Here is a 12,911-nt window from a genome sequence, read left to right on the forward strand (position 1 = left end):
TAGAGAAATCTGTGGCTACTCTTGCCAAAAGGTATTTTCATTGATCATATCTTCTTCTTGGCTTCAAAATTCTTTCCATTTTCCTGAGCTTCCTCTTTCTCCTTTGACCTCCTGCTTTTTTAGGGCTCTCACCCACAACCCCTAAATCTTCTGTTCATCTATTATCTGGCATCTAAAATGCTATTTAAGTATTGTACTGTCTCACCCAAGACGCGTTAAGCTACCCCCAGAGATCTCATGTCGAGAAATATTTATATGGTTGAAGGACAGAATTCTCTTCCTAGAGAAGTTGTGAGACTACCTGTATAGAAAAAATATTTTTCTCTTGCTAAACAGAGAATGTGGCATTCTCTGTCTGTAGACATTCAAAGTCCATATATTATGTGAAATCTTAGTTACCTAATTGATCGTTTCAGTTATTTCTGTTCTTAACTTGCTACCTCAAACTGTCCCAAAATATTAAAACCACAGGAATAGAATTCTCCTATCACCACCAACATATGCTCTTAGAAGAGTCTACTGCTGCCACATGGCCCTCAGGGATGTCTTATTTCACACTGTAATCTGCTCTGCAACCTGTCTCCCTGAACTGCATCTACAGTGTCAGCGGATACTCCAGTCAGCCCCAATTTTCCTATACTTTTTACAGGAGGGGTTCCAAGCTGAGTAAAACCTGAGAAACGCACCCTTCTTTATTTTTTTGTTTAATTTTTAAATTTTTTTAAATACCAAAAACACCAAACAAGCAGAAACATTCACAATTTTTTATCATTCCATTCTCCATATACAATCAGTAAATCACAATATCATCACATAGTTGCATATTCATCATCATGATCATTTCTTGGAACATTTGCATCTATTCAGAAAAAGAAATAAAAAGACAACAGAAAAAAAATTATACATACGTACCCCATACCCCTCCCTTTCATTGATCACTAGCATTTCAAACTAAATTTATTTAACATTTGTTCCCCCTATTATTTATTTTTATTCCATATGTTCTACTCATCTGTTGACAAGGTAGATAAAAGGAGCATCAGACACAAGGTTTTCACAATCACACAGTCAAACATTGTGAAAGCTTTATCATTATACAATCATCATCAAGAAACATGACTTCTGGAACACAGCTCTACATTTTCAGGCAGTTCCCTCCAGCCTCTCCATCACATCTTGAATAACAAGGTGATATCTACTTAATGCATAAGAATAACCTCCAGGATAACCTCTTGACTCTGTTTGGAATCTCTCAGCCATCGACACTTTGTTTTGTCTCATTTCACTCTTCCCCCTTTTGGTCGAGAAGATTTTCTCAATCCCTTGATGCTGAGTCTCAGCTCACTCTAGGATTTCTGTCCCATGTTACCAGGAAGGTCAACCCCCTGGCACCCTTCTTTATTGACAGTACATGATTTCTTAGGTACAAAACTAACTTCTTCTGTCTCAGCATTTAGTATTTAATAGTTCCATGCCCTCTGGAGCTAGACTTTCATGTGAGAATCCTCTGGCTCGCCTCACTGTAGCTGGAGTCATGAGGAAAAGGGATGTGACAGTCCCAGAAACATTACAGTATCACATACAAACATTCTTGAAACCAGCACTTGAATTATCAGACAAATTCTACCAGATAGTCATTTTTTCATTGCACATTTATTTGGTACCATTAATATTCAAACATATTACTTTTAAAGTGAAGAAATATGATTTATAAACTCACAGCTTTTAACAGTCAAGAGTAAAAATCTAATGAAAATCATAAAACATGTTCCCCAAAGCCAGGTTGCAAGGTGGACAACATAAAAATAATAGGCTTCTATTTTAAACCTCATGGTAATTACACTTGTGCTTTCTGCAAAACCTTTCTTCCTATGGTATCTCTGAAATTCTCAGCATGATAAAGATCACTTTCCAATCATATATACAAACTGAGCATGAGAAATTATGATTTAATCATCGCTGGTTGTTTCATCTTTAATTGAAAACCCTTGACTTCAGAACTAGTGGAGTCTGATGTAACACAAATAGCATTTAAAAATCTTGTTTTTGCTTCTGCTTGTGGAAAGAACAAATCATCTTCCAGAAAGGTGTAGAAGGTACTTTCTATGATAAAATAGGCTTCTTAAATTGTCTAGTCTCACATATTCAAAGTGTGAAGTCTCAGAATTGAAATTCAGTTTCTTAGTTGCCCCAAACAATGGGTATCGCTGGAAATAAAAATGTTTCCAGGATCTTACCAAAGGGAAGTCTGGCTATCTCTTGTAACAGCATCTAGAACTGGAAAGCAAGAAACTATTTCCAACAAAAAAGGCAGATGTGTGAAAAAACAAAGTATTTGTCAAATAACACATGGGAAGATTTAAAAAGACAATTCCAGAATGCTTATGTTCATGTGGTTTATAAAGGTGCATTTTCTATAAAACTCCATACAGCTCAAAAACATAACTTCTTCATGGAATAAAGGTTAAGGTTCCTTTATTCCATGAGTTGGCAGTATTTGTTTTCATCTTCAATACATTGCCCACTAAGGTAAGAATATCACTCTTTTTTAGGAAAGAAACTTCCTCATCCTCTAAAGGATGAGGTTTTCATGTATTTTCCAGGGGTCTCAAGATGATTATTGTAAAGAGCAGCTACTATGAAAACTGCTGTGGAGTCTTTCCCTTCTTCATATATGAGACATGAAGAAGATGACAAGAAAATAATAGTTTAGAAGTCTCTCTCAAACACATACACAGAAAAACTAATGTCAGAGTATTCTTAAATTGAAAAGCCTGTGATCTTCGTACTGGATCCAAAAGTCAACAACTTTATTCTCTATCTGTGACACATGGGATTTTCTTTTGTGACACTTTCACAAGAAGACCCTCTGTGTAGGCATTCCATTTCAAGTCACCCGTTTTCTGCAATCTCTGTGAGGACCTGCAGCAGCTCAGCAAAGGTAGGGCGGCATTTTGGTTTCTGGAAAAGGAAAATGGGGTGGTTGGGTCAGCTTAAGACTCACTCAGACTCAGAATTAAAGCTCTGAAGCTATGAAAGTCAGAAGTACCCCATACATGAACTGCTTAAAAAGTTGAAAAAGGGATCTGACTTTGGATAGAGATATGAATGGAGCTTATCTAAGAATACAGGATAAAGGATGCTATCATCTATATTTTAAAACTTCAACTTCTGTGTGAGACTAAAGGGAGAGATGTTTGGTGCAAAATTTATATATTGGGTAGTGCACTTCCTAAATCAACTTGTATGGTCGGTCTAGTTGAACACCATAAGTACATGGAATCTTGAATAGGGCATGAGACTTTGTTGGTTTGTCCAGGGTAGTATGATGCCCAGATATCCAGGAGTAAAGAAGTATTAGTAAGGTCTCCTGGAGGCACTGGAGAGAAAGGAGGAAATATTCAACTTCTCCATTTGAAGAATTTTTGATATTCTTGCAAGCCGTGGAGACAACCGAGTCAACAGGCGAAGCCATTGATCTTGGCGCTCATCCCTGTGGGACTTATTCCTACAAAGGATAGGCTAGTCTTACTTAAAGTTGGGCCTAAGAATCATCCCTGTAGAACCTCTTTTGTTTTTCAGATGTGGCCTCTCTCTGTAAGTGAATGCAGCAGCTGACTCACTGCCTACCCCGTTACGTGGGACATGACTTCCAGGGGTGTAAATCTCCCTGGCAACATGGGACAAAAATCCTGGGATGAGCCAGGGCCTGGCTCAAAAGAGTCTTCTTGACCAAAAGGGGGAAGAGAGAAATGAGACAAAATAAAGTTTCAGTCTGCCAAACCCCAACCAGGACCATTTCAGCCAATCCTAAAGAACACCTAGGACAATATATAAGATTTCACAAGGGTTCCATGCACTAGCGTAATTTTCCAGAAACCTACAACCTCCAGTTGGGTCCCTGGTCCAGATAAATTTGGAAACCTAGAGGCCCTAGTCTCTCCAGAGCATCTGATAGTTCCATCTCCCTACCCCGAATTAGTGACAGACCCTTCCAACATGAAAAAGTTATAATGGCCATAGACCAAACACCCCTAAAGAGAGGGATAGAAAGATCAAAGGTGATGGTAGAGTTATGCAGTGAAGACAGGATTTAACAAATGAATATAATTGCTAAATTATTAAACTGATATTTCCTTTAGTCTGCAGTGTGTTAGAAGTAAAAACCTAAAATTGTGGCATTGTAACCCATGTCAAACTCTGAAATATGTTCTGCAACTAGTTGTGGTACTGTACTTTGAAATTTATTGCTTTTTTGTATACATGTTATTTTTCACAAAAAAAGAAAGGAAAAAAGTCTATTGTGGTAATAAAAAAATATTTAAGCATTCTAGCCTCCTATATTCTGGAGCAGCTAGAAGGCAAAATCTGAGAGGATCATATGGTAGCCCATGACAAACTCTGGGATCTGTCCTGTAACTACTTGTTGAAGAGTGCTTTGAAAACTATTACTTTTTAATTTCTTTGCTTTGTATATGCTATACTGTACAATTAAAGAGTAGAAAAAAATAATAAAGATTCAGTGGCTGAGAGATATACAAACACAGTTAAGAGGTTATCCTGGAGGTTATTCTTATGCATTATATAGATATCCTTTTGGATTTTGGTGTATTAGAGTGGCTAGAGGGAAGTTCCTGAAACTGGAGAGCTGTGTTCCAATAGCCTTGATTCTTGAAGACAATTGTACAATGATGTAGCTTTTACAATGTCACTGTGTGATTGTTAAAACTTTGTATTTGATGCTCCTTTTATCTAGGGTATGGACAGATACGTTGAAAATATGGATGGAGAATGAACAAATAATAGGGAGGACAAAGGTTAAAATAAATCGGGTATATGGAAATACTAGTGGTCAATGAGAGGGAGGGATAAGGTTATGGTATAGATGGGCTTTTTCTTTTTATTTCTTTTTCTGAAATGATGCAAATGTTCTAAAAATGGTCATGGTAATGAATGCACAACTATGTGATGATGTTGTGAGCCACTGATTGTAAACCATGTATGGAATGTTTGTATGCTAAGATTCGTCAGTAAAAAAAAAAAAGACTCATCAGAACACCAGCTCTTGAACTTGCCAGCAAGGACCTGGATCCAAGCTAGCTTTCCAAAAAAAAGAAGAGAAAGATTTTTTGACTGACATAAAACAGCACAATGGACAGTTGAGCAAAACAAGAGTGTGAAAATGGAAGAGTACGAAGTGTTGCAAATTAAAGTGGCTACAGCTGCAAACACTAGCCAATTTACATTTAAATTCATTACAACTAAATAAATGTAAAAATTCAGTTCTTCAGTCACAATAGCCACATTTCAAGTGCTCAATAGTCAGGCGTGGCTACCATATTTGACAGTGCAGATATAGAATATTTGCATCATGACAGAAGGTTCTATTGGACAGCCATTGCCCAAGAGATGTGGCTGGAGTAAAAGGGGAGCTAGGAGAGAGAGGTTGATCTACAATACCATGCTCCCAAGATTAATCCTAGTTATTTACTATACCTAACCCCCTAAAGAGAAAAGGATTTCAGTCAGGAAGTAAATGGCATGTTTTCTTGTGGGACCGTGTAGGTCCTGGAGCACAGGCTGTGCTATCTTGGATGCCAATCAACAAAATTCCAGCCAGCGAGCCAGGATTTGGTGTTTTTCCTATTTCGCCTTGGAGTGTGGTATGGTTTGGCACATGAGGACTGAAGAAGAGATGGCACTGTCAGCATCTTTGGAATACACGGGAAATAGAAGTAGGCATGGTAGCTGCATTCTCAGAAAGGTCACTGTCAGCAGTATCAATGGGATCACACCACCTTTAGTGGCTAAAAAACAAAAATGAGGACAGAGCAGGGGAGTATGTAAGCACACATGAGAATCCTCCTTGAGCCTTCTAGAATGAATTGTAGATACTCAACAGTAAAAGTCTGAAATCTTTCCCTCGAAGTTCAGGAAAAGTCAAGGATGCTCACTGTCGCCACTGCTCTTCCACACTCTGGCCAGAGCAGTTAGGAAAGAAAAAGAAATAAAAGGTATCCAAATCAGAAGGAAAGAAACAAAACTCTCCCTATTTGCAGAAGACATGATCCTATATATAGAAAATCCTGAGCAATATACAAGAAACCTACTAGAGCTAATAAATGAATTCAGCAAAGTGGCAGAGTACAAGATCAACACAGTAGTGTTTCTGCAGGGAAACAGCTTCAAGATTATAGCTTCTTAAATTTTACACCTAAAGCACAAGCAGCATAAGAAAAAAATAGAGTAATGGGAACTCCTTAAGATCAAGAACTCCTGCGCCTCAAAGGACTTTGTCAAAAAGGTGAAGAGAAAGCCAGCTCAATGGGAGAAAATATTTGGAAATCACATTTGGAAATAGGCTTGATATCCTGTATACATGAAGAAATCATACATCTCAACAACAAAAGAACGAACAAGCCAATTATAAAATGGGCAGAGGACATGAATAGACACTTTTCTGAAGAACAAATACAGATGGCTAAAAAGCACATGAAGAGATGCTCATTTTCATTAGCTATAAGGGAAATGCAAATCAAGACAACAATGGGATATCACCTCACATCCATAAGAATGACTGCTACTAAACAAACAGAAAACTACAAATGTTCGAGAAGATGTAGATAAATTGGACTATGTTTTCACTATTGGGGGGAAGTATAATAGTGCAGCCACTGTGAAAGACAGTTTGGCGATTCCTCAGAAAACTAAATATTGAGTTTCCCTGTGACTGGGCAATACCAATATTAAGTTTACACCCAGAAGAAATTAGGGTAGTGACACAAACAGACATTTGCACACTGATGTTCACAGCAGCACTATTCATAATTTCTAAAAGATGGAAACAATCCAAATGTCCATTAGCAGATGAATGGATAAACAAAATGTGGCATATACGTATGATGAAACATGCAGCAGTAAGATGAAATGAGGTCCCAAAGCATATGGCAACATGGGTGAACTTTGAGGACATAATGCTGAGTGAAATAAATCAGACAGAAAAGTATAGATACTGCATGATTTCACTACTCTGACTCTGGTAAAGGTAATCTCAGAGGTTATACTGTAGAATATAGCAGACCTAGAGGCACACAGAACCTAGAGGTGGGGGAAAGGCTACCCAATGAGGTTGAATCTAAATGCAAGGGAATGTACAGAAGTTATGGTAATTAATTAGTTGGATTATAAGTAATATTGCCATATTGAAGGTGAATATGATTGAAAGGGGATGTGTAGTGCCAAGTATCCCACTTATTAAATCTACAATCATAAATAAGTTCTTGCATGTATTTCAATGGTTCGATAATGGACAAAGAGTGAATAGTGGAGCGGTATAGGTGGAAAACTAAAAATGCAGAATCACATTTGAACTTGGAGGTACCTAAGTGCTTGTGGCTTCTAGATTATGTTAAAAAGTTGTCAGTAGAATCAACTTCTGCATACAATTAAATCAACATAGCCAAAAACTTTGTTTTATTCAATGTCTTGACAGCAATCAAAACCTGATGTATGCTTGACTCTCGGGGCAGCCTAGCATTCTGTTTACACCCTTCCCTTTTCTTCCTTCTCTCTACAGTTACAACAAAACCTCAATAAATTCTATATTATATGCATATGTGCATTTGCATTGTTACACATACAATATATATTCCTTAGCTATTTACTTGTCATTGCAAAGACAATTTTAAGACATCTGTTTACTACTAACAGCTTACTGAGCATTATTCCAGATCTCTCAAGATTCCTTGTGGAGCAGTTAATCACAAGGAAAATATGTCCATAGATGAGGTGAGTTTATTGTTGTTACATAAAATAAAATGTCTTGCACTGGGAGGGATCTCTTCCCAAGTAAGGATTTTCCAGAAGGCAAGCAGTTGACCCTCAGTGGCTCTCTGAGAAAACGGAACACTGAAAGTATTCTACAGAATTGCAGATAAGTAAAACCCAGTTATAAACCCATTTGTGTCCAGTAGAGATAGTTTATCATAATGAACAAGCATTCTATATTAATCAATGTACATCTGCTCCTCACTTTGTAATACTCCACTATGTAACCTGGAAACAACATCAGCCAATCAGAACATTTCCTCAGTTGTTTCTGCATTTGCCCTGCATAAGTTTCCCCTTTCTGGTCCCTCAGAAGACCTCTTTTCCATGTGTAGCTTGAATGCTGTCTGACTCATAAATCATAAATTGCTTAAACTCCCATAAATTATATCTTGTCTAATATTTTAAGACTGTATAAGGAGACATCTGTAAAATTAATACTTCTCTGGAATGTGAGCAACCACATCACTCGTGAAATACTGAATTTTCAGAGTTTATGGATTGGGAATCAAAGTGCTTTCTTTCTCAGCCAGGAGGAAACTACTCATCAAGCTGTGATTTTTCTGGGCTGAAACTGTTAACTGGCAAGAGAGAAAGGAGCTGTCAAAATTGCTGTGAGTCTGTTAAGAAGGAGAGGGATGTGTTGAGTCATTTCTAGAAGAGGCAGAGGTAGGACATAAAACCCTCTGGCTTTATTTTCAAGAGAGAAAATTCTTTTTCTCAAGAAGCAGAGAATCTGGGCTTTTAAGAGAATTTTGTAAAGTGACAGTTCCTGCCATACTTTGTGCCCTCATTCCTGTTCTGGTTTAACATCTCTGTCAGGTGTCCTGAGTGCCAGAAGAGAGATGAAACCCATTACTTTAGTCTAGGAGAAACAAGGCAAATCAAAGTAGAGTGCAGTAAATAAAAACACTATCCTTCTTTTTCAATGTGGAAGTTTAACTCATCCGATACTACTCTTAGTTTCCACCAACCAGTTCTGTATGAAGGTATAACATCTAATCTCTGAGGCTTTAGAGACATCAGGGTTTCTACAAGAACCAATCTCAGTCTAGTATACATGATAAAAAAAAAAAAAAAAGAACCCACCTCAGAAAAATAAGACTTGGAAAATACATGGAATTCTTCAGATGAAAGGCCATTATTAAAAACAAAATGGATTGATGATTCTGCAGTGGGAGTGTCAGACTGAAATAGTACTTCTGGTTGTCTGGTATCACCACCATGAAACAGATACTTTGTCCTGCCATGATGGAGTCTTGGGGTAGTGTTTGTAATAATCGGGTCTGCCATCAGATGATGGATCTGCCAAACTTTGCAGGAAGTTAGGGACACTTACCTCATGCCAGCAACTATACATGACCTCATATATAGACATTGGTGCCAGGTGAGGACGGTACAGCCTAACACCTTTAGAAATGGCTTCCACAACTTGTAAATTGGACTTATTTTCAAAAGGCATTTTGCCTTCTGTAAAAACTTCCCACATCAAAACTCCTGCAAATAAAATGCACAAAAGCAAGAGGTTAGATATGGTTACTTGGAATTGAAAGAACTGTTTCAAACTATAAGGCATCGTTATCTTCCTCCAGTCTTTGAGCTATAAATATCCAGAATGAAAGCAGTCTACCTAGGAAGCAAACCATGTGCATCTTAGCATGGAGACCCAGGGCCTAGCTTCCCCCGCTCCATATTGAGAATAATTGACTGCACGTATCTGCCTACAATGGCAGGGACAGAAGTTAAAGGTCATCAGATCTCCTGGGGTGGGGGCAGGGAAAAAAATGTACAGATAGTATCATAAACAAAACATCAAAACTCCCTTTCCTTGATTCCTATTGAGAACAAACCTCCAAACTACTGTGTCGTGAGACACTGTTAACATTCTGTTCTCTTATCCTTGTCTTAAACCCTTATAAGCACTTGTACTCCCCACCCCCTTTGCAGAATACTGACTTCCGTTTCCGAATGGTCGTCACCAGGAAAGATCTTCTGCTGTTTCTAAGTCCCAATAAAATCCATGCCTAACTCTCTGCCTACCGTGTTCTTTAGTCTCAGGGCTCTGCCGACCTGAGCTCTTCAAGAGCTGGGTTTGAACCCTCAGTTTCTGAAGAAGCCTGTACATTGAATATAAGCCAGAAAAAACAATGCCTATTTTTCTCCATTGGTCTTTACAGTCTCCCTGCTAGAAGGAAATGCTGGCAATAGTCTCATTTCTAAATACTACTCATGTTCTTACACCCTGATATCAATGAACCTTTCTGTCCTTCCGTAGAAAAGGACGGAATTGTGTGAGCCTCTGCTGCATGCTAACAGCTTCCCAACCACAGTAGATGGCAGGTGCCACCCTCTTCCCATTGAAAGAGCAGACTGCTAGATAGAAATTCAGAGTATTTAGCAGAGGTTGTATGCACGGCACATATTCAATAATCACCAACGGTTTGATTGAGTGATTAATGAAACACCTCAAGAACTTCCCTTAACCACTCATTTATTCTACAAATATTGATTGAGCATTAATTGATTAGAAGTGAGATCTGAGTTAGAGACAGAGAATTCTATAAGAACAAGACTAATCCACGTCTTCGAGAAATTCACTGTCCAGTGGGGAAGAGCGATAAGTGGTCAGGTAAGTCAGAGGGTTCTAATTTTTCTGCAAACAATGAATCCAGATCTTGTGTTGTTCTCCATTGGTCCCTGAGATATGGTCTCACAATTCTCCAGTAAAGCTTAAAATGCCACCTCCTGAGATTCCACATGCCAGTGGAAACCTAATGAGACTAGTGAAATGCCTAACCTTATTATGGACACTAAAATTCATACCCTTCTGAGGGCCCAGATATCTCTCCAAATACAAAAAGTGGTCTAAGAAGATCAAAGTAAAAGAAAATAGACATATTATTGTACATTAATTGCCACTTTTTGGAAATCAACTCAAAGTGCAAGCTCTGTTAGCCATAGGTCTACAGTGTCTCTCAATGAAGAGCATTATCAGATTTCACAGAGGCCTATGTATACATTCCAAAAACTTTGAAGATAATGAAGTAAAATGAGGTGGTGCCACTTTTTTAAATTCAGGTTTTACGTTCAGGTTGTCAACTGAACAGTTTAGGAATAGTTAAACTCCTTAGTAGTTAAAAACTAAAGTATATAAATTATACATAAGAGCCAATGGCACTGTAAGATTAGTTTTCCTTGCTAGTCTTTGTGGTATGAAGAAGTTGGCTGAGTATATTTTCTGGATCAGTAGACTCTTTGTTATGGTTTTAAAACAAGTACTCATTGGGGAAGGAAAAAGATCCAAAGGCTTGTTCATGTGAGAAGGTGTATAATGCCAGCTGTCAAAGACAGACTAGGAGCAATTAAAGAATTTAGTACAGAAACACAGTTATATCTTTAAACACTACATACTAAGAAATCAAAGTTAAAAGAAAAAAGATTGCCCCATTTTAAAAAGCAAACTCCCTCAAATGAACATCAAAAGCACTCACCAAATGACCAGACATCAGATTTGCTGCTGTACTTGTTAAAGTGAAAAACTTCAGGAGGGGACCACTTGACTGGGAACTTGGCTCCAGAAGAACTGATATATTCATCATCCAAAACATACCTAAGGTTATCGGATTCAGAGACCATTGTGTTAATTACCTCCAAGTTCTGTTTACTTCAAATTCCTTCAGTTAACTGTGCTCTACTAAAAGACAAAATATTTAAACCCGGAAAGTTTTGTATGCCTTCTATTTTTCTTAGCAAAGGGGGAAAGTATCCTTTGTTGGGTTTCCTCCCCAAACCAAGTCTCAATTGTGCTTATAGCAATTCTTTAGTCTAAAACATACCCCACATATTATACTATTATACATGATAAATTATTTATTCTGAAAGGAAGCATACTGAGTGCTCTAACAATTATGGTTATAAAAGGAAATAAAGATAAATGAAAGACTGCTCTTCTTGCAATGGAAAGTAATTAATTCAAAGTAGGATGCCGTATCTTCTTTCCTTATGCATATATTTTTTGTGGGTCATTTAGAAGGGGAAAAGAATGAAAGTATTGAATGTATTACTTTTCATGTGAAAATTTGCAATGCATTAGTATTGCCCTATATGGAAAGAAACTGGGAGTCATTCCCATCTCCTTTGAAAAATGTCAACCAAAGTTTAGTCCTCTCTTCTTCATGATAATAGCATACAGGAAATTCCAATTGTAGCCATTTGGAGAGGAGAGACCATAACTAACTAATGCTATGCTGCCCATGAGGATATAATATATATTTGAAATATTTATTAATGCCCCTGCTTTTTTTCCCTACTCCCCACCTTATCCTGTCTTTGGGCTTTTTTACTGAGATAAGAAAAGTGCGTGGGGGGTGTGCTCTATTTACCCTAGATTTTCTTTTAATTGAGGGTGGGGGGCATGGCCTGGGAATTAAACCCAGGTCTCCAATATGGAAGGTAAGCATTCTACCACAGACCACCTGTGCACCCTACCCTAGCTTTAGAGTTTCAAAAGTCTAGGCCCTTCAAGGATGAAGAACTGAGGTGTTAACAAAACATTTGGTAAAATGGATTATGACAAGTAAATTCTCCACCACCACCACCATCTAAACATCTAGAAAAAGATTCCCTGAGCTGGGAGGAGGGGGAAATAGAAGGAAAAGGGAAAGAGCATTTGAAACTGGTGGAACACTGAGTTAGGGTCCTGCACCCTATACCCAACAGGGGCTGCCCAGGTCCCACAGCAGAGAAAGAAGTCCCCATGCCCCACAAGGGGCTGGTGGCACTCAGGAGCAGAGCAGAGCCACCTTGATCAAGAAGGCGGAGTGAGATGCTACAGGACTCCACCCAGCAACAGAAGCTTTGAACAACCAGTAAAACTGGCAGAAACATCTTTCTCAAAGCTCCAGGGAACAGGTAAAGGATTGCAGTACCAACTCAAGTAAAAGGCCACTTAAAAGCCACAGGCTCTCCTGCTGTCCCAGCTGTTTCCTCCCTCGGTCCTCACTGGATCATCAGAGTGGGCTGTGATCCCTTTGTGGATCCCCAGTCTCAGTTCTGGAAGGAGCAACCTTCGTGCACATACTGGG

The 12,911-nt window shown here is 38.4% G+C and overlaps 1 protein-coding gene across 4 annotated transcripts in view; it reads right to left on the reverse strand.

Moving 5' to 3' along the window:
• Positions 1-203: 203 nt before the first annotated feature.
• TXK (TXK tyrosine kinase) overlaps positions 204-12,911 on the reverse strand; it is a 77,504-nt gene continuing 64,796 nt past the window's right edge. For 2 of the 4 annotated variants that reach the window (XM_077136793.1, XM_077136794.1), the window contains exons 13-14: positions 11,319-11,437; positions 3,736-9,324 (exon numbers count right to left, since the gene is read on the reverse strand). In XM_077136793.1, the coding sequence (XP_076992908.1) occupies positions 9,044-9,324; positions 11,319-11,437 (400 nt within the window). In that variant the 3' untranslated portion in view covers positions 3,736-9,043. Of the gene's footprint in view, positions 2,962-3,735; positions 9,325-11,318; positions 11,438-12,911 lie in introns of those variants that run through there. The other 2 variants (XM_077136796.1, XM_077136795.1) reach the window with 2 other exon arrangements.

Source organism: Tamandua tetradactyla, chromosome 19 (assembly GCF_023851605.1).
Source record: "Tamandua tetradactyla isolate mTamTet1 chromosome 19, mTamTet1.pri, whole genome shotgun sequence".
In the NCBI taxonomy this organism is placed as follows: domain Eukaryota; kingdom Metazoa; phylum Chordata; class Mammalia; order Pilosa; family Myrmecophagidae; genus Tamandua; species Tamandua tetradactyla.